The 22849-nt window shown below is 32.9% G+C and overlaps 3 protein-coding genes and 1 pseudogene across 4 annotated transcripts; 2 read left to right on the top strand and 2 right to left on the bottom strand.

Annotated features, from left to right (window-relative positions):
• Positions 1-2612: 2612 nt before the first annotated feature.
• On the bottom strand, positions 2613-3862 carry LOC114179393 (annotated as a pseudogene).
• Positions 3863-7478: 3616 nt separating this feature from the next.
• On the top strand, positions 7479-10204 carry LOC114179204 (GMP synthase [glutamine-hydrolyzing]). The gene is made up of 5 exons (XM_028065453.1): positions 7479-8147; positions 8440-9066; positions 9154-9285; positions 9380-9555; positions 9805-10204. Exons 1-5 carry the CDS (start codon positions 7602-7604, stop codon positions 9926-9928), a joined length of 1605 nt encoding a protein of 534 aa, XP_027921254.1. The 5' UTR covers positions 7479-7601; the 3' UTR covers positions 9929-10204.
• An 803-nt stretch (positions 10205-11007) lies between these two features.
• LOC114176767 lies at positions 11008-14866 on the bottom strand. 2 transcript variants are annotated; one of them, XM_028061918.1, is made up of 7 exons: positions 14313-14866; positions 13729-13936; positions 13520-13593; positions 12158-13124; positions 11980-12044; positions 11711-11894; positions 11008-11616 (listed from the first exon to the last, which is right to left on the bottom strand). In XM_028061918.1, exons 2-7 carry the CDS (start codon positions 13871-13873, stop codon positions 11120-11122), a joined length of 1932 nt encoding a protein of 643 aa, XP_027917719.1. In that variant the 5' UTR covers positions 13874-13936; positions 14313-14866; the 3' UTR covers positions 11008-11119. The 2 variants fall into 2 exon arrangements, with proteins under 2 accessions (XP_027917719.1, XP_027917720.1); XM_028061919.1 differs by having other exon boundaries at positions 11010-11616; positions 13520-13587; positions 14313-14860.
• Positions 14867-15133: 267 nt separating this feature from the next.
• On the top strand, positions 15134-19113 carry LOC114174871 (UDP-N-acetylmuramoyl-L-alanyl-D-glutamate--2,6-diaminopimelate ligase MurE homolog, chloroplastic). The gene is made up of 5 exons (XM_028059600.1): positions 15134-16974; positions 17190-17306; positions 17396-17571; positions 18502-18647; positions 18842-19113. The coding sequence occupies exons 1-5, from the start codon at positions 15165-15167 to the stop codon at positions 18858-18860; spliced, it is 2268 nt and encodes a 755-aa protein (XP_027915401.1). The 5' UTR covers positions 15134-15164; the 3' UTR covers positions 18861-19113.
• Positions 19114-22849: the final 3736 nt, after the last annotated feature.

The raw sequence follows: 22849 nt of genomic DNA, 5'->3' as shown, positions 1-22849 counted from the left end.
GAAAATAACCTAGATACTTTTCTTAATATTCTAACTAAAAGGAACAACTATTTCTACCATGAATCATGAATCAGTAATTCAGAATTTGTTTGTGGATTTCTCAGTCACAGCGAATCTATATTTTCTGTGATCCAAGAAACGTATACATATTCACACATGCTCAACTAGTATCCTACTAAAACTAGAACAAACATGAAGAGTAGAATTGCTGCCGACACATTAATAATATCTTAACAAGTGAAATTCTTTTTATATTAAATCACTGTTTATGTTTGTTATTACTTTCATTATCATCCTTCACTATTTTCTTACACCTTGTTAACATGTGATAGCATTACTTTCAGTGATTCTCCTTCCACTTCTGATTAGACATTCAAACTTGCAGAGGGTGATAAAATAGTATATGGATTCAAGGGATATAGACTCTCTTCTTTATAATAAAATACTGCAACCAACCAGCAACTATAAATTGACGAAGTTCATGTTATCACCAACTATTTCATTCATTTTTATTTGTTTATTCCCTAATCATACTTGTTCTCGGTCAAATTAAGTTTACATTATTATAGTCTTGTTTGTGCTTTTTAATATTCAGAGATTAAAGAATTACTTTGCTGGATTTTGACGGATTCACGCATGCACAGATCATAAAAAGGGGGTGGTGGAGCAGCCTGCTTTTCAATTTGGTGTCAAGAATTTTTTTTTGTTCAAATATATATTTTAAGAGTAAATCGTCAATTTAGATTTTATGCATGTGTCACTAAGTAAACTTTTCACCATTAAATTAATTTCTAATGATTTAGTTTAGTAAATTATATTCTCGGATACTTTTTTAACTACTACTTTAGTCTTTAATTTTAGACTGCTGAGCGTCAGTGTTGATAGATAAACTAATACTTTCTTTGTAGACTAACATGATGATTAAGTTTTAGAAAACTAATAATATGATGACACTATTTAAATCTTTGAAAAGCTAATATGGTTAGTACAAATTTTGAAGAACTTATGTAGAAATATAGTAATTTGAACTTTTTAAATTGATACGATTTTAATTTTATTTTTTTTAATTAAAGTTATGTACATATTAGCATTTTTTTTTTACAATAAAATTGTGTCATTTTGACCTAATTTATCCACTTCTATAATTATTTTCTTTTTAAATTTGTCTCATCTCAATAATTTTAAAAAAAAATACCAAAATTGTGTTTTTTCTTAAAACAACTACATAACTAACGTAAAAAAAGAAAAAAAATTACATTTTTTTTATAATGAATACAATATAAATAATTAATAATAATCATGAAAAATTTTGAAATTTTATCTAAATAATTGTGTGACACAATGGATATAACTTAAATACCTAATTAGTTTACTATTGTCCAAAACAACTGTAAATATTTAATTTAATGTAGATATATTAATTATTTTAAAAATATTTTACAATCTAATTAATATTAAAAAAGATATTTGGTGGTTAGTAAACTAGAGGGCCTAACAATTATGATATAGAATAGTACACACAGTTTTTCTATATTTACTCTCATTATTTAATAAATTTTGTACAAAAAGTAAATTAAGTTTACTATTAATGAGTGATTTTTAATTGAAAAGTAATAATAATGTTAATTACCCATTAACGATGTTAAAAGTAAAATTTAACACATGTTATTTAGTTCAATATGCTAATACTTTTGTAAAAGAAAAATAGGAAATGAGTTTATTTTAAATGGAAAAAATTATTATAAATAACCATAAAGTCCTGAACTACCTTTTCACATAAAAAAATCCTCATTAATAATATTATTAGATATTGGGCCGCCAATTTGGAATTCAGCGTAAAATAAACAAGTGCACTTATTTTAAGCTTTCTCAACAACCCACTCAGTTAACAAAAATTAGTCAATTTTTTTGACTTAGATTTAATGCCGCACTCCAAATCCTACACGTGTACACTGTTGATGTAAACAAAATTCACCATTTTCTATTATATCAAATCATTTCTAAACATTTTTCTTTTATTCTTCGTCACAATATGCAAAGTATTTATTTCTGAAAAAAAAAATACTGCTAAAATTTTTCGATATTATACTATCGAACTGTGTATGAAACTACTTAAAAAATGAAGTAGGGAGAATTTAATAAAACCAAAATCACTAAATTAATATCAAATATACTAATCACTGGCTATCACTTGAGTATGATTTTAATTTGAATCATTTACAAAATTATAGCCAAGTTTCATAGTTAAATACACAAAACCGATGTATATTATTAGGTAAAGTTATTAAGCTTTTAGGTTAGACTTTCCTACCTAACAACGTACTTTTTTTATAATATTTAAAGTTGAATATGCACAATGGTAATATATATATATATATATATATATATATATATATATATATATATATATATATATATATATATATATATGATAACAAAACAGCTGAAAATATGGAAGCAACGTGTCTTGTCACTGTTTTATTTTTGAATGAAAGAATATAATGAAATAAAAAATCAGAATTATATATACAAATTAACAGATTAACAGTGTTCATATTATGTGTGTTTGGAATGAATTCTGCAAATTAATTGGGCTATACAAAACACAAATAAAACATAAGAAACTTTATTTTCATTCCTGGATTACAACTTTTGAATATGATAGAACTTGACGATGCCTTTTCTTGGAATGTCTTGAACGTCCTTAAGCCGGTAATAGTGAGCCGCTATCTCCAACAACCACTCTCACTCTATCTCTGTCACCTGTCTCATATTTTCCGGTGAGTACCAGTTCATGGTACTAAGTCTTATATTAAAAAAAATCGAATATCTATCTAAGATTTTAGATCAAGAATGATGTAAATTTTTTATGTATCTATTTTTCTGCATTCGACCAGGGAAAAACAAAAACCCATAAGTAATACATTTCTTCATGTCATCTAAATCACTTTCATTTGATGTCAGTTGAATCTCAACCCTCTCTAAAACACCTGCAAGTTGATCACGGATATCTCTGGCCCTGTTTCGTACTCCTTACCTGTATGTAATTTTCATAACACCATTGCGTTGAATAATTTGTCTCCTTCCACGAATTGTACACCTTTAGCAATGCAATATGGTCTCCAACATTTCCAGTGTGAAAATTCATCCTTGCATTGTCTGCATCTACCTGTTTATTTATCCTTTGGTCGGTAAAATATTGAGTTTCCAACAGACAGCATAGCAGCAATTAAAATGACATCGTCCGACATTTGAACTTTTCTGAAGCCACTGTCATTTTTGACAACATAGGATCAAGCGGGAACTCTGCCATCCTTCAAACCATTCATGGATGCCAAGACTTTTTAAAGTCAAAACTACATTTGCGAGGTTAGTTCGCTGTATTTCAGGAACAGTGTTTTCCTCCAAATCATAACGAAAATTGTAAGCAGTGTAAAGGCGGAAGCACTTTCCAGAACCTGTTCTTCCAGAACGACCTGCTCTTTGATTTGCTGACCAGTAAGGAAGGAATACCAATACCAGTTGGAAGATGTATCCACAGATTCATCGTCACTATCGTCATCACCCTTCAACATTGTGCAACTCTTCTGCTCCCTCGCCAACATTACAGCTTCTCTCTTGTTTTGATATTGATTTAAACCAGTCTCCTTCAAATTATATGCAGGGCTGAATCTCGAACAATTAAGAGCTCTAATTCAACGTAATCAAACTAGAGAATCCTAATTGTTCAATGAATTGAAATTTCCCTAATGAAATTCAAAAAAACAACAAAAGCCCTAATTCGAGTAAACCCTAATCCTAAATCTTTCCAAATGACAAAAGTTGTCAACCGTAATTGATTCAAAACTTGGATGTGCCTTTATCAACATCAGGCAAAATAAACCTAATTATACTGAACTATAGATTATTTATATACTCTATTGTACTAAAAAAACTAAATTATTTTCAAAAAAAATTGAATTGCACCATTTTCAAGTTTACTTAAAGAAAATTGAACCCCTTATATTTACGGTTCAATTAACTAGTTAATTGTTTGAAAATGTTTTTTAAAAGTTAAGATAGTAAAACAATAAAATTGAGTACCACAATATACAATATACGCAAAATGGTATATATATGTGACGTGGGATTACTTAAACTTTTGAGATAGAAAAAAACTAAAAATTCAAGTTTACTATGAATCATGTGTTAATTTGTATGTTTATTATTTATAAAATTTACGTGAAAAGAAAAAGATTCGTGAGTAAAAAATTAAATACTTATTTATATATATATATATATATATATATATATATATATATATATATATATATATATAAATAAAGTAGTTCATAATTATCGAAATTTAGTTTCTGGTATTTTTCTAAAAATGATATTTTTAAATATATATATATATATATATATATATATATATATATATATATATATATATATATAAACTTACGAAAATTGTTCTATACTAAAATCAATAGAAAAGGTTAAAAAAATAGAGAAAAAAAGAGTTATGAGATTCTTTTTATAGAGAAGTTTTCATGTAACTTTTTTTTAGTATTTACGAATAAAAATAAATAATAGACAATAATTAAATTAAGTTTGTTTAAAAAAAAAAGTTAAGTGATATAAGTCTTAATCTAACAACTCTTAATTTTATAAACTACTTAACATGAAACATATATTACATATAAATAAAATATAACATTAAATCAAATTAAAGTTGTTAAAACAAATTATTTAATGTGCAACATGTATTACATATAAACAAAATATAATATTTAACAGTTCTAGGTAAAATAAATATTATTTGAATATTGTGAGAAATTCTAGAAACTTTCACACAATATATTTATGGAATTGATCATTTATCTCCTTGTAATTGAATAATTTAATTATGCAATTAAAAAATAATAAAATTAAGTTCAGTTAAAAAATACTAAAATTCAGTTTAAAAATAATGCAGTTCGGTTAAAAAATTGTGCAGTTCGAAAAGAATGTTTAATTCAATTCATATTCTAGTTCAATTAAGTTCAGTGCAATTCAGTTTTTTTAAAATAAAAAATAGTGCAGTTTGTCTGAACCATTTTTCAGTTCAATTCAGGGAAATTATTCTTAAGTTCAGTGTAGTTTTTAACAGTATAGTACAGTTTGATTCATTTTGACCGGTTCTAGTCTTTATATTTATAAACATTTCAATTATAGATTATATATCTCCAAAATTCGTAATAAAATATAAATCTTTCTATTTTTTATTAAGATATCTTTTAAAATATGAAATCTATTAATTAAATCAAAATTTATATAAATGTAAATATAATCATATGTCTCAAATATATAAATATAAATCTTTTGTTAAAATATCTTTTAAATCATAAAATTTATTAATTAAATAAAAAAATTATATAAGATATAAATATAATCATATATCTCAAATATATAAATATAAATTTCTTTGTCTTTTGTTAAAATATCACGATCTTAATTAATTAAATAAAAAATTCCTAAAATATTGATCCAATTCTATAATCTAAAAATATTGTATTTCAAATTCAAAATATTAATAAAATAAATCAGTAAAACAATATATGCACCCTCAAATACGTATGATGTTATATACTCTAATAGGAGAAGGGTAACATTATTAATATGATAAAATGATGTGACGGTTTTTTTTATAATGCGTTAAGAAAGCGAGTGAACTTATACTGTAAAAGAATATGATAGCAATATTTTTTTTGCTTTTTTCAAGCAACAATAGTTATTTCTTACATGAATGCAAATTTAAAGCATTTTTTAGTAGGAATCAAATTAAAAAGTGAATATTTATATTGATCATTAAAATATCAACAAATATTCGGTAACACTCATCAGAAAAATTAAATTCACACGGAAGAATTTGCTTGACAGTGTTTAAACGGGTTTATTATACACCATTCATTTTATTCTTTCTACTTCAATCAATTTTATTTAAATAATATATTTAAAATATTTATATTTATATGCATTATTTATGGAAAATTAATTTATATGAGATTAAAAAACTAGAATAAAAAATTAATAATACAATATAACTCGAAACATTAGTGAAGTAGCAGAAACAATTAATAATACATTAAATGTGGGGAGTAAGAAATATTAATGTAGTTAGCAGCAACAAAGGTTGGTGAAGTGGCAGAAACTGATTGCGAAGAAAAAAAAAACACCAAAAAACAATTGAGTGGTTCCCGCCAAAGCTAAAACCCTAATGTCAATTAGTGACAGTAATTACTAATAAATAAAGAGTCACGTTTACTCCATTTTCAAATCTAATGGCGTGTTTGGTTGTAGAGTCTTGAAACTAGACACGTCATCCTGAGACACTAGTATATAACTTTTACATTGGTCAGTTTGGTTTCTTAAGATTGCATATAAAAAAATAATTAATTTAGTTATTTATTTTTTAGAAATATTTTTAAAAATATATAAATTTAGTTATTTCATTTAAATTTTTTAAATTTTATTAAAATTCTGTTAATATAACGTTAGAGTGAACATATATTAGATGAGATAAACAACTCTGATATTAATATATAAAATAAATTTAAAATATTTGGTTAAAATAATTAAAATTACGTATTTTTAAAATTTTAAAATAAAATAAACTAAAATTTAAAAGAAAGATTAATTTTAATTTTTAATTAAAGTTGAAGATTCAGAATATATCTAATTCGGGATTTGTTTGTTTTCTTATGATGTGTTTACATTTTGAATTATGTATTTGAAAAAATAGAGTTATTGAAGAAAAATATATGAAAATGATATTATTTAGATTAAGAAAAAAATTGTAAATAATAAATGCATTTTAAATGAAATATAATAAAAATTAGTGAATGATATAAGTAATTTAATAGATTAAAAAAAATTTAATTGATAAAAATAAAAGATTATCATTATTTATATTTATTATTATTAGTATTATATATTTAAAAAATTAACCTTATTTGAAAAAGAAATTACTACAATTTCTTCACAAATCTCTTCCATCCTACATTATAAAAGGTAAATATTCTAAAAAAAGACAACTATAAAAAGTGAATAGTCCAGTTCAAAATTAAAAATACTTCTAGCAAGAAAATTCTAATGGCCTTGGTCCTAAATGTATGCCTTTTTATCTTCACATAAATAAAGTTGTTACAAATCATAGATTTTCCAAATTAAAAGATAATATTTTAGTTACAAAATGTAAAGATAATAATAAAATATAAATTTCTTTGTCTTTTACTAAAATATCTTTTAAGTTACCAGATATATTAATTAAATTAAAGTTTTTTAAGACTTAAGTTCAAAATCTATAAACTTTATTGTTCAATCTCTACTTTTTTTCTTTTTACATATACGAAAGTTAACTTTTTTTTAATAATTAAAATACTATTAAAAGTGAGTTATCAAGTGATGAATTTAATATAAAGGAAAAAAAAAACCTTTTCCTTCTTAACGACCCACCAAACACTACATAGCAAGTGCAGTGGACATAAACCCTGACCTGTCACCACTGTCAACACCATAAACCCTAACTAGGATTTTGAAGTTCACTTGAGTTTTGAGCAGCCACCGTCAGAATACCAAAAATGGACCCCAAAAACGTGAAATCCGACCTCGTTCTCATCCTCGATTACGGTTCCCAATACACGCACCTCATCACCCGCCGCATCCGTAGTCTCTCCGTCTTCTCTCTCTGCATCTCCGGCACCTCCTCCCTCTCCACCATCACCGACCTCAACCCCTCCGTCGTCATTCTCTCCGGTGGTCCCCACTCTGTCCACACCCCCGACTCCCCTTCCTTCCCCGATGGCTTCCTTCCATGGGCCCGCTCCCATGGCGTTGTTGTCCTGGGCATCTGCTACGGTCTCCAGCTCCTCGTCCAGCGCCTCGGCGGCGACGTCCGCGTCGGACACAAGCAGGAGTATGGCCGCATGGAAATCTGCGTCGACAAACCGTCCGCGCTCTTCCCATCCGGGAAAGTTGGTAAACGACAGGTCGTTTGGATGAGCCACGGCGACGAGGCCGTCACGCTCCCCGATGGCTTCCACGTCATCGCCCGCAGCGACCAGGGCGCCGTCGCCGCCATCGAAAATCCCTCCGCCAAGCTCTATGGCCTCCAGTATCATCCTGAGGTAGTTTTTTTGGAAACTTACTTTCAATTGGATAGAATATGATTCTTGACCCTCTAATTTTGGTTTCAAATCATTTGGTTTTGGAGAGAGTGTTTTGTCGTCTTAACTTGAGCATCATATCATAACCTAATCTTCAATGAAAGATATTTGTGGTTTCTAAAGTAACATGAACTACGTAAATAATTTTGCAGGGAAAAAATTGAGATATTTCGGTGAATAAACAACGTATTTTGGCTAATTCAATCTCATGTGGTGTTCGTTAGGGATTAAGTTTGGGTGTTTTCTTGTGTAGGTGACGCATACGGAGGAAGGAATGGAAACTTTGCGGCATTTTCTGTTTGATGTTTGTGGCGTGGAAGCAGGGTGGAACATGGAGGATGTGATGGAGGAGGAGATAAAGGTGATTAACGATACGGTGGGGCCTGATGAGCATGTCATATGCGCTTTGTCTGGTGGTGTGGATTCCACCGTTGCTGCAACTCTTGTGCATAAGGCTATTGGCGATAGGCTTCATTGCGTGTTTGTGGATAATGGGTTGCTTAGGTATAAGGAGAGGGAGCGTGTGATGGAGACCTTTGAGAAGGATCTTCATTTGCCAGTTGTGTGTGTTGATGCAGTGGATCAGTTTCTTACGAAGTTGAAAGGTGTGACGGATCCGGAGACTAAGAGGAAGATTATTGGGAAGGAGTTTATTTGTATTTTTGACGCGTTTGCTCAGGAGCTTGAAGCAAAGCTGGGGAAGAAGCCGGCTTACTTGGTTCAGGGGACGTTGTATCCGGATGTGATTGAATCTTGCCCTCCACCTGGGACTGGGAGAACCCATTCCCATACCATTAAAAGTCATCATAATGTTGGAGGTCTTCCAAAGGACATGAAATTGAAGCTTATTGAACCGCTTAAGCTACTATTCAAGGATGAGGTCTTACTTTTGACATTTGATCAACTTGGCTTGTTTGAATGGCTTGGATTCTCATGTTATGACATTTTTTTGTTCGTGTGGATGTAGGTTCGTCAATTAGGTAGGATCTTGAAAGTTCCTGAGGCATTTCTAAAACGTCATCCATTCCCTGGGCCTGGTCTTGCTGTGAGAGTTTTGGGTGACGTGACTGAAGGAAATGCTTTAGATATTCTCCGACAGGTATATGATTTTTTTTATTTTTTGTGCTTGTGTATGCTTTTAGTGTTGATTGATGATTACCCTTTGGTGTTTGCCTTTGAAAATTGTTTTTCAGGTTGATGAGATCTTCATCCAGTCAATCAAGGACGCTGGGCTCTATGATTCAATATGGCAAGCTTTTGCAGTTTTCTTGCCTGTTCGATCCGTTGGTGTTCAAGGTGATCAAAGAACTCACTCCCATGTTGTTGCTCTCAGAGCTGTTACAAGTCAAGATGGAATGACTGCAGACTGGTAAGATTTGAACTTTACTGTTTGGCTATGCTGCTGCGTAACTTTTTTATATTTCACTTATTACTGCTGAATGTGCTCCATCTGCAGATGTACATGCGAAAACTTATATTGGTTGTCCTGTGCTTCATAGCCTTGTTTTTATTTTCATTTAATTGTGTACTATATGATGCAAGTTTTTTTAATTATTCTATTGGCTTCAACTAATCTTTTCCTACCCTCGTAACTGACTTCATGATGAAACAATTTCAGGTACTACTTTGAGCACAAGTTCCTTGACGATGTTAGCCGAAAGATTTGTAACGGTGTCCGTGGTGTAAACCGTGTTGTGCAAGACATTACCTCAAAGCCACCATCAACAATTGAATGGGAATAATAAGCATTCATGGTTTTTACTTTACAAAATTGTGAGACACTATGAAGTTGTATATGCGCTAAGGCTCTGTTTTCTTATTTGTTTTTCTTAGCTTGGAGGGAAGTTATCGGAGCGGGGGATTTCTGGTGGAGTTAATATGATTCTTGTGATTGGAATAGGAGTTTAGAGAACCATAACCTAAATTATTACATTGTAATGATTTTTTGCTCCCATGAATCAATTTTATTAATGTAGCTTTTGAACATGGATTGAATAGCCACGTTAGACTTTTGAGGATGCAATCGAATTATGATGAGTTTTGTGCTTATGAATGGGTTCATGTTTGTTTTTGTGTGTTTTGGTTAGTAAATATATACTATATTAAAAGAAATTTGGAGACCGGAAAAAAGGCCTGTGAAGACTTTTATTTCACATGCAAAGGTGCTCCCAAAGTGGAAACCTGAAATACTACAATCTCCGAATCTGGTCAGAAATGACAATCAAATTAGAAAAAGAATAAGAATGTGTCAAAATAGTTTTAAATATATTTTTGAATTAAATTAAACTAAGTTCAAGTTAATTTTTTTAAACAAAAGTAAATATATATATATATATATATATATATATATATGTTTTTAAAAGACAGAAATATATCAATTGAAATTAAAGCAAAATAAAATTGAACTTGAACTTGAAATTGACGTAAAAAATATATAATCTACATAAAATAAATAAATAAATACATGTAATAATTATTAGAAACTAAATATATATTTAATTATTATAGAAGTTTAAACGAAATTAATAAAATTATAATTATTATCATAAAATTATAATATTTTTTTATTATATTAAAATAAAACATGTCCGTATTTTTATTATACTAAATCAATTATGTGTTCTACATTTAAAATAGTTAAATATAAGAAGTGAAAATGAATGGAAGAATGACATTGTGATAAATTTGAAAAGAGTTTCATATCATTTTCCTTAACTTTTTCACATGGGACCCACCATTTTGTATCTGAGTTGAATCTTATATCATACATTTTTACTTACTGTATCTTACTTGCTTATTAATATTAAGTTCAAATAGAAATACAGCTAACACTGATTCAGATCCGCATGCAAAAATGTGTGTTAAAACTAGATGCATGGAAAATATATTCCACTGATGCTAATGTAATTTTTTTATTAATTATCATCCAACGATTAAGTACAGATAGGTTTATGGTAATTCATCTCAGACGCAATTTCCACTACCAGTTTTTCAAGAACATCATTCTCCAGCTCTACTGCAATATCTTCTGCATCAACTTGGATGTTTAGCCATGAACCACGTCTTGCCAAGTCCTTTTCAACAAGCTGTTCTAACGTTAAAGGTGATGGATGACGGTGAAAATGCAAGTTAACGAGTTCAGTAATCTCTTTAACCACAAGTTTCTTCACAATATATGCTTGAACGTTTCCAACGTGAAGTGGGAAACCACTATTCTGGTATACCTGCATGAAAGATTCGATGACACAGTCATGCAAGATTGTGCCACCAGAAAGTTCATCCAGTTTCAGGTTGAAAGCATGCAGAATTTCCCTTATGATGTCCTTGGAGGAGGCTAAATCGTTCATTGGATCAAAAGAGAGTCTTATTAAAAGGTCTTCAAAATTGTTCTCTTCAATTTTTTCATGCATTCTCTTTTCTGGTGACTCATCTGTGGAAGTCCTAAACGGTCAACATGGTTTGACAATAGAGAGACAAGAAAAAGAAATTTAAGAATGTCCAGCTTTAAAACCGTATATACCTACCTGGTTGAATGATTGTGGTTGGAAGGTTGGTAACGTCATCCTTAGTAAAATGTTCATCGAAAAATTCATTATTAGGGTGTTCAACTTTGCTCCCCATGTTTACAGTATTATCTGTCCTCTGACAGGATTGGCTTGATGAAACATCTGATGAAAAAGACAATGTCTGGATCTCTGGACGCAAATCCTAATAAACTTCAAATTTCATCATTCACATTAAGGATAAAAAAATGACAGGAATAATTTAGATTTCAATGTCAAAAACTATTTACCAGCAAAGATCCACATCCTCCGATTATATTATTCATGTCGATGTTCTGAGTCATGCATCTGCCATCTGCTTCAAAAAACATTCTCTCATGTATGCATGTTGTAACAAGATTTTTATAAGTTCTTAGAGCATACTAAAGATATGATGGATTGCATAAATATTTATTACATAGGGCATACCTCTAGGAATATCATAATATGCATGCAGATTGCGGCTAAGAACACTATTTTTAAGACTAATGTCTTCTTCAAAAGTTTCCTCAATTCCACAGTTCAACATCTGAGACCGACTCTTCCTACTTTCAATGTGCATTTTCAATATATTTTCTTCACCAAAAGAAGCTGCTTCCTGCCCCATACATAACTCAGAATCCTTGAACATGATAATGTTCTCCCTCTTCTTCAAATCATGATATGAATTCAACCATTTTCCAGTATTACTAAGGGCACGAATTGGTGAGTTTTTTTCAGAAATTTCCAATTCTTTTACTTTTTTACCATCTCTCAGGCCCTTTGAACTGGAGGAAAGTCTACTTGGTATTCCATCAGTTGTCCTCAACTGTTGTTCTTGTCTCCTTACTTTCATAACATGCTTCAATTTTCTCTTTATACAACTGAAGGAAAAATGTGAAAGCCTGGTATTTTGTGCATTAGAACTGAAGCTACTAGGCGAATGTGGAGGGCTAACAAAGCTTGTTTCTACAGAATTTTCCACATTAACAGTGCCAGGCTTCAAAACTACTATTCTGTTTGACCTCGAATCAGATCTATCAGAGGAATTAAAAGGTTTTACACACTGTGTAGCATTACTATTTTGAGGATTATTTAATCTACTCATCATTTTCTGCCTTGCATGCTGGCATGGTTCTTTCACTTGAGAACTCTGAAATTCCTGAATCTGTTTTACTAACAAAGAGTTTGGATCTTGCAGAAGCTTAATGAAAAGTTCCTTGTTTGAATATAAAATCTTTAAAGCATCCAGGAATTGATTAGGCTGAAAGCCTGCTCCATCTTTGCCTTGATAATGTGTGTTGACAAATCTGTGATCAACAATCATCTTTGTTACTTCATTTTCCCAATCTGCTACCTCATCATTCACCATGCTGTTGATACTTCTACAGATGTAATCTCTTCTTCTGGAACTCACCTGTAATTACAATTCTCTGTCAGTGCTATTGTGCTCTCCATTATGAGAGGAATGCATGGTAACACGAGACTATTTTAAAGCTTAAACAAAAATTCTAGGTTCATAATGTCAGAACAAAAACAAAATAGGGTAGTAAAAGAAAAAGAGTAAAATGTCAGAACAAAATAAGATGGCTAATGTCAAGGAAGATGCTTTCCTCTCTGTACAAGAGATATGGTTAACAAACTACAGGTGACCAGTACAGTATCACGAGCAACTTACAGGACACGGAAACAGATGAGAGAAGAGGTAAAACATATGACCGTGTTAAAAGGGTAAAAACAAGATAATTTTTTTAAAGTAGAATCTTGAAAGCAAGGTTCTTAGAAAAGGAAATGTGTTTGATAAGAACTTACACCAATTTGAAGGCACTTCTCATCAACTGTGCAGGCCGCACCTGAGCTACTTCTGGATTTTCCATTTTCTGCAGCTTGGAAAAAAGATGCAGAAAACTTACTATTGATATTTTAGATTTAAGTTAAAAATGGGAAATGAAGGCACATGTTGGCACAAAAATCTTCATTTTCTTTTACTCTTTTCAATGCCAAACGAAGAAATATCTTACCATTAGCATGAGCATTCAAATGCCTCCTACTGGAAACCAATCTTCTGTCTGAACGACCTTCACGAAAATTAAAGATTCTAAGCATTCGCCACGTACAACCTGTTTCGTACGTTTGGTTAACCCGAGTAGGAGATCTTTTCGCCATGATAACGAGGAAAGCTTTTTTTCTGCGATCCTTCAGTCAAATTTAATGGGAAAAACACCAAGTCTGTGAAAGCGCACAAATAAGGAAAGGTTAATTCTTGTAATTGAGAAGTAATGAGTTATGTTGAACTCCAGAATATCATCCAAAATACAATTACAAACACCAGAATCCGAAGCACTAACTGATAATCAGTTTCAAACCTCACAAAAAGATTTAAACTAGGAAGAGTTAATTTTTACAATCGAATGATCATACTTTGTAAAACTAAGCAAGTATACCTATATATTGATCTATAAACCAATTGAGAATTTGCACATTCACCCAATCACCGAACAAAAGTGAAATATAAGAATGAAAAATAATCCACTTTGTCGGTTTGTAAAACAAAATACGTGAAGATCAAAGTTATTTAATTCCTAAAGGTGAGAGATAAGCATACCTGGTTGTGATGCCCAAATATACGTCCTCCCAGAGCTTAAACAAGAGCATGATAATGTAGATCTAGAGTGGAATTTATGTGTGTGTAAATAGTCAAAAGGAATTGATTGGGACACCAAATATTATGACAGTGACGAGTAAATTGTAAAATAATTAGTGGTGGAGGAAAGCTTTTGGCTGAAGGCAACTTGGCTTGCTTTTGTTTCGTTATCTGAAACCTTTCTCGACATGTCCACCATTTCTGTGCAATTGCAATAACAAATCCAAACGCACCCTCCTCTGCATGTCTTTCATTGTCTGAGTGTCAATGTCTGAGAGTACTGGGATTCACTGAAGGGTGAACTTTGATGTACAAATGTTTAGAGAATGAATTTCTGACAACATGTTTAAGGTTGAAGGAATGTGATTATATGACCATACAAACTCCATTTTTAATGGAAAATTGGTATTAGTAGCAATCAAAGTATGATGTTGGTTCTCCTTTCGGAGTTGTGTTGTTGAATGGAGCTATCTGAGTACTGAAAACGGTGTCGTTTAAAGGAATCTTCCCTTTTGCTGGAATAGACGTGTTGCTTTCATTCATGTGTTAGGAGGGAACACCCCTGGCCCCTGCTCCTTGTCTTGCTACCACTGTTTGGTCCCGCACTCATTTATTATCAGATTATTATCTTCATTATAATTTATGATAATAATTATTTTCACATAACGTAACAGAGGACGACGTAAATTACATTTGGGCCGAGCCCAAGGAAAAGAAAACTCCATTTAGGCCCGTATGAGATGGCCCATAGAAAAAAAAATTCTAAAACCCAAAGAAACCCCTTCAGCGTTGTCGCGAGTGCCACTCCCTTTGATGGCGTTATCATTTCTTCGTGTTTCGCACTTGCTTTCTCCAACTCCTACACCTGCAACTGCAACTACTGCAACTACTGCAACTACTACAACATCCACTGTAGTGAAGTTCCAACACTTTCGGAGACCTTCTAACTTCGCGCTCTTCTTTCGCTCTTCAATTTTATGTCCCTTGGTTAGGGCCATTGGGCCTGATGGGAGGTTCTACCCAAGCCCAGGTGACGACGACCCACCGGAGGCTGCCGAGGACTCCTCCCATGGCTTCTCCACCTTCCAACAAATTCAGAACCAAGCGGAACGCGCGCGCCAGATCGAAGAGGAAGACTACAAGAACAACCAGGCCACGTACCTCGCCGCCATCGCCGACGTTGAAGATGCCCCCGATAACGTCGACTTCGACACCTCTGGCGACGACCTCTTCGGCGATATCGACAAAGCCATCGCGCTCAAGCGCAAGGAGTTCGTCTCCCAAGGCCTTCTCGAGCCGAACCCCCCCAAACAAGACCAGCTTGCCGCCGTGGATGAACTTCAGGCGGAGGAGCTCGGCGATTTGGAGGAAATTGAACGGCTCCAGGGGCTCACCGGTAATGGTAATGGTAACGGAAGCTTGAGTGAATCTCCGTTTGAATTGGATTTTGACAGTTACGGGAAAAGTAAGGTTAGGATTGTAGACGGAAAGTTTAAGATGAGTTTGGCTGAGCTTTTGGACGAGAGTAAGGTCGTGCCGGTGTCGGTTTCCGGTGATTTGGAAGTCGAAATCACCGGAATTCAGCACGATTCGCGGATTGTTAATTCTGGTGACTTGTTTGTGTGTTGCGTTGGGCGTAAAACGGACGGACATTTGTTTCTTTCTGAGGCTGATAAGAGAGGTGCGGTTGCGGTTGTCGCTAGTAAAGAGGTTGATATTGAGGATACTTTGGGGTGTAAGGCTCTGGTTATTGTGGAAGATACTAATGCTGTTCTTCCTGCTCTGGCTGCGTCGTTTTATAAACATCCTTCCACTAAAATGGCCGTGATTGGGATAACTGGGACTTATGGAAAAACGACCGCCACTTGTTTGATTAAAAGTTTGTATGAATCCATGGGACTACGTACTGGGATGTTGAACTCGGTTGCCTCTTTTGTCCACGGGGATAATAAGTTGGAGTTGGGTAGCGCGGCGTTGGATGCTGTTTTGGTTCAGAATTTGATGGCGAAGATGATTCACAACGGGACTGAGGCGGTGGTCATGGAGGCTGGTTCTCATGGGCTGGGGGAGGGGAAGTATGATGAGGTTGATTTTGATATCGCTGTTTTCACTAACTTGAGTCAGGACAAGGAGGGCGACAGAGATGCGCAGGCTAAGTTGTTCTCGAGAATGGTGGATCCTGAGAGGCATAGGAAGGTTGTTAACATTGATGATCCGAACGCGCCCTTTTTTGTGTCGCAGGGGAGCCAGGAGGTTCCTGTTGTGACGTTTGCGATGGAGAATAAGGATGCAGATGTTCATCCGTTGAAGTTTGAACTTTCTTTGTTTGAGACTCAGGTGTTGGTTAATACTCCCACAGGGATACTGGAGATTTCTTCAGGTTTGCTTGGGAAGCATAATATTTACAACATTCTTGCGGCTGTAGCGGTTGGGATTGCTGTTGGGGCGCCCTTAGAGGACATTGTTAAAGGAATTGAAGAGGTTGATGCGGTTCCTGGGAGGTGTGAATTGATTGATGAGGAACAGGCGTTTGGGGTGATAGTGGACCATGCCAGTACTCCTGATTCATTGTCTAGATTGCTTGATTCTGTAAGAGAGCTAGGACCTCGCAGGATCATAACTGGTGTGTTTGTGTTGTGTTACTGTTTCGTTTATGGCTGTGGAAAATTTCCTTTATAATTTTGTTTTGGACCTGAAGAAACTGTACCAAAGCATTTTTTTTTTTTTTGGAACGTTAAAACTGTATACTTCTTCACATACCCTTGAGTTCGAAGACTTGAAGTTATTGAAATATGCTCTCTTTATTGTGTATCTCACAATTTCTTGTTCATTTTGAAGTCATTGGATGCTGTGGTGAGGGTGACAGGGGTAAGAGACCTGCGATGACCAAGATAGCAACAGATAAAAGTGAAGTGACCATGCTGACATCTGACAATCCCAAAAATGAGGACCCTTGTATGTATTTTGAACATTGAATATAGGCAATGTAGGAATATTTGTGCATGCTTGAACTAATTTGACATACTTTTTGTCTTTGTTTCCAGTGGACATATTGGATGATATGTTATCTGGGGTAGGATGGTCAATGCAAGACTACCTCAAATATGGAGAAAATGACTATTATCCACCTCTTCCAAATGGTCATAGACTTTTTCTCCATGACATTAGGAGAGTAGCTGTGCGAGCTGCGGTTGCAATGGGAGAGGAGGGCGATGTGGTTGTAAGTTAACGGAGCTCCATACTACTATTTTTCACCCTCTGTTGTAGAATTGAGCTTAGTTGTGATGTCTCAGAAATCTCTTATTTGAAAGTATTGTGATGCTTGTTACCGCAAAAAGGTTTTTTAGTTGTTTTTTTTTAAAACAAAAAATTGAATAATATTAAGATTTATATCAAAGTGATATTTCTATGGAGCAGATTTTTCTTAGGAGGCAACATAGAAAACCAACAAGGAAGAACAACTATAGTCAAATATGCTGATTAAGAGAGAAAAAATGGGGAGAGGCTTAAATTTAAACAGTGAAGAAACATAGAGTAACTATTTGCCATGATCCACAACAACAATCCTTATCTTGCATGTGGATGAATTATCCTTCCACATCCAACTTCAATGTTATTTCTTATCTATTTTCCATTCACCTTTTTTATGTCCATCTATCATAGTTTCCTCCTGTATACCGAATATCCCAATTAGTGATTCAATGAAGTCAAGACTCAGTTCCGGTACACAAGTGGGAATTCTAGTTTGACATTTTGGTAGCCTTGCATTGATTGAAGCGTTAACTAATCTTCCCCCTTTACTTTCTTACTTGCGATTGATACAACCGCATCCTAGTATAAGGACCCAAACCAAGCTAACTTTTCTCAATGATTTGTGCTTTTTGGAGTTGAGAAAACTTCCTGTTAGCTGTCATTCTACTATTAATAACGTATTCTATGTAAGATTTAGATTCACTATTTGAAAAAATAAAATCCTGAGCGGAGTTTAGTAACCTGTAGACTCTTGTTGTGACATCTTTTTTGAATTAAATCTTTAAGAATATCATATAAATTGAAATAATGCACCAAAGGTTAACGTAATCAAAGAATTGTTAATTCGTGGGTGGTGTGATGCGTGCAACAAGTTTATGCTTTTATATGCATGGTGCAGGTGGTTACTGGCAAAGGCCATGAAGCATATCAAATAGAAGGTGATAAGAAGGAGTTTTTTGACGATCGAGAAGAGTGCCGAGAGGCATTGCAGTATGTTGATGAGCTTCACCAAGCTGGAATAGATACAAGTGAATTTCCATGGAGGTAATGTCGAGTGTTTTCCGCTTCTATGCCCATTTGTTACTTTACAAAGCTGGTTATTGTCAAATGTCGAAGACCACACCTTAAACATAATAAACAACAGCAGAAAAATCATAGGAATAGGAAATGCCATTGATAATGTTTCTAAACTAAAAAATTCAAATGTTTATTTCGTTTTTGTCTCGTTACTTTTTCAGGTTACCAGAGAGCCATTGATAATGTCTTGACTTCAATTCTAGCAAGATAGCAGAAAAGGGCAAAAGTTGGAAAGCGCAAACCCGAAATAAATAGCCTTCAAATTCCAGCCAAAAACTTGCACGGTGGGCTTAGTACAGTTAGTTTATCCAACCGTTTAATTTTGTTTATACAAATGTAGTCATAGTCTCTTTTTCCCTTTTCCACTGTAATTCTACGTCTTCTACCTAAATTATCAAGAGTAATGCATTAGCTAGCTTCCTCTTTCCACGCCCATTCTTCTTCCTACCTTGTTTGCTTACGATACATCTTCTAATTTCTATTCCAAGTAAAATTCATACTCTAGACTTAACAAAAAATATTTTAGGTTAAATTGTTCCATTGGTCCCAAATTTCGTATGAAAATTTGAATTTGGTCCCTCATTTGAAAAAAGTGTTAAATAGGTCCCTAATTTTGGAAAGTTGTCTCAATGAAGCCCCTTCCGTTAAAAATGTAGAAACAGCGTTAAGAGCACAGTGACGTGAAAATGGTAGACTGAAACGTGTCATTTATATTTAAATTTATTAAAAAACAGTTCAGAATTGCTATATATAACTGTAATTAATCATCCATAAACCCCTGTGTTCATCTTGTTGCGTCTGCGTGTGGGGGAAATGTCGTGTGGACAGTGTTCATCCTGCAATGGTGGCGGAAATCAAAACCTAAGTGCGTCGTTTTGTGGTGGAAGATGGATAAAGATTCCATACGGTCACTTAGCTAAGGAAATGAAGATGGATTAAACACCCAAAGTGAGCAGTGCCAGAACAACATGAGTCTCCTTCATGAATACACAAACCCCTTCATATCCAAGAAGGAAACAAAAAGAAAGGAATCTTCTTTACCAAACTCAATAAAATCAAGGAAGCAAGAACCAAAAGTCCAAATAAGCTTGAAAACAGCTCACTCTTTCGCTTTTTATTTAACAAGGCATAAATAAATCATCAAACAAAGAATAATTTGACTCCATGCAAGCATTACAAACCTTCCATGTTAGCAGAAATCAGGCATAGCGGCTGAATCAGCAATACCCAACAAATGAAACTCAAATCCATCAACTTTCTCTCCATCAACCTATGTACTCGATAACTTCAGATCCAAACAAGACCTCCCACACCAATACACCATCACAAAAACACCCCAGTACTCTTCCACCACCACCACCACTATAAATACAAACTCAAATGAACTCAAACCCTCGCGATGCTTCTGTTCGAAAGCTAAGTTTCCAACACCTCCTCCTCCGATTTCAAAAAACCCTAGACGAACCCTAAATCCCAATTTCGCCCTTTCTCTTTTATTACAACCCTTTCACTTTCAGTTTTATTACACAGCTTAATTACAGCGTAATCCCAAAAATATTTTCTTACATCATTTAATAAATTATTTATTAATAACAGTAATTATTAAACCATTTCATATTTCCACGTGTACCACATTCAATATGCCACCTCACTGTTCAGTTCCGTCTACCATTTCTAGGTCACTGTGCTCTTAACGCCGTTTCTGCATTTTTAACGGAAGGGGCTTCATTGAGACAACTTTCCAAAATTAGGGACCTATTTAACACTTTTTTCAAATGAGGGACCAAATTCAAATTTTCATACGAAATTTGAGACCAATGGAACAATTTAACCAATATTTTAATAGTTTCAAATATTTTGTTGAGTAAACAATTTTTAAATAATTAAATTAATAATTGTTTCATGTCTCACCTGGATTTATAGATGGTCACATATTATAGGCTTAAATACCTTTTTGGTCCTTATTCTCGTAGTGTTTGTTGCGGATGGTCCTCATTTTCACAGAATGTCTAAAATGGTCCTCATTTTGACCGAATGTTTAGAATAGTCCTCATTTTCGCAATTCGTGTTTTATTTGGTCCTTTTTTGTAACGTCGTTTAAATCATTAACGGAACATTGTACAGGTGGCACCAGTTTGTATTAGGGTGTGTTACGTGTACTGTGGCTAATTAACGTTAATTTTTCAATTTAGGAAAAATTTTGCAATTAGGGAAATTTCTTTATCTTCTTCTTTCTTGAGTTCAGATTTGTAGAAGAAACAACTAATACTTGTCATTTCATCATTGGATTGCAGTTGCACTCTTCATTTCAATTTTCTAGTTAATCATGATCAACGAGGTGAGTGGGTTCAGGGTTTTCTACCAATATTCTTTGGAGTTCTTGCCATCCTCAAAGCAGTCATCTCTCTGCAATTACAAATCGGGGTTAATTCGTTTCTCGTTGAACCACCAATAGTGCACGAAGTGATACAACACGGTTGCCTCCACTTACCTCGTTGATGATGATTAACTAGAAAATTGAAATAAAGAGTGCAACTGCAATCCAATGATGAAATGACAAGTATTAGCTGCTTTCTCTGCAAATCTGAACTCAAGAAAGACGAAGATAAAAAAATTTCCCTAATTGCAAAATTTCCCCTAAATTGAAAAATTAACGTTAATTAGCCACCTGTACAGTACACGTAACACACCCTAATACAAACCGTGCCACCTGTACAATGTTCTGTTAATGATTTAAACGACGTTACAGAAAATGACCAAATAAAATACGAATTGCGAAAATGAGAACCATTCTAAACATTCGGTAAAAATGAGGATTATTTTAAACATTCTGTCCATTCGCAACAAACACTACGAAAATGAGGACAAAAAGGTATTTAAGCTCATATTATAATATATTTTTAAGCACACAATTAAACAAAAAATGTAAATTACAGGAGTTATCTTCGAGATTTTTGTTAAATTATGTCTTTTTAATAACTTTTTTTATGGTAACAGATTGCAATGTTTTTCAAATAACAAAAGGGATAGTTTAATGTATAAAGAGTATTGATTAAATATTTTCAAACAATTAAGAGAAATAGGTGTAAATATTAAAAAATAAAAAATAAAATAGCTTAGAGAATTTTAAGAATATTTAGTATAACTCTACAAAAACTAGGGTTGAACTTAATCTTGACTGTGCATCAATAAGTAAATGAAGCTTCAGACTGTCTATTTTCTTGTTTTTTTATGTGTGTTCAACTGATCAATATACCATTCATTGAAATGCGATCGAATCACAGATTCTAAAAAGAGCGTTGCAATAATACCCTGATACCATCACTATTGGGCTCCAATTTCCCACTGTTTTCTTATACATACTACTTCACATTCATTTCTCCCTGCTTTTCAAAATACCTTTTTTCATGTGTTTTGAAAAGTCTATTTCAGTATGTCTAAGAGATGGTGCATGAAAATTGTTGGGTGATGAGAGCCACTTGGCTACTCCACCCCTTCTTTCTTAATGCACCGACGAGAGTGTAGGAAAAAAAAAAACTTAATTAATAATTTAGTCTGAATATTAGTCATATAATTCATTTTATTTTTATATTTTTTTTATTCGATTGAGTCTTAATGTATTTTGAATATAGTTATTTGATTTTTTTTCGTTAAATTTATCTTAATGGTGTTTAAAAATATCATGTATCAAAATATGAGTCATATTTTATTTTAGAACACTCCGTTTTGTCAAGTGCACTTTATAGATTTTGATATATAACACATTCTAAAATATTTGACACATGACATTTTTTAAATTTTAACACCATTTAAATTTTGACATAGATACTTTCAAACTATGAAAAATCAATTTGATTCTATTTATAAAACATTAGATAAAAAAAAATGTAAGTATCAAAGTAAATTAAAAGAACTAAATTAAGCTTATAAAAAGAAAGACTTAATTAGATTTTTAATTTATTTTAGTTCCTATATTTTATTTTCTACTCAAGTGAGTTTTTACTTTCTAAAAGAATACTCAATTAAATTTATATTTTTCTAAAAATCATTCAATACAATAAGATCATTTTACCATTATGTGAAAATATCATACGTCAAAATTTGAACGTGTTAAACTTTTACTAAAAAAATATATGCCAATAAGTTCACTCTGAAATCTAATTTCAGTT

The sequence above is a fragment of the Vigna unguiculata genome, chromosome 3, assembly GCF_004118075.2.
Source record: "Vigna unguiculata cultivar IT97K-499-35 chromosome 3, ASM411807v1, whole genome shotgun sequence".
NCBI classification, from domain to species: domain Eukaryota; kingdom Viridiplantae; phylum Streptophyta; class Magnoliopsida; order Fabales; family Fabaceae; genus Vigna; species Vigna unguiculata.
The sequence above is the reverse complement of the archived record's forward strand: the minus strand, read 5'-3'. Positions and strand labels throughout refer to the sequence as shown.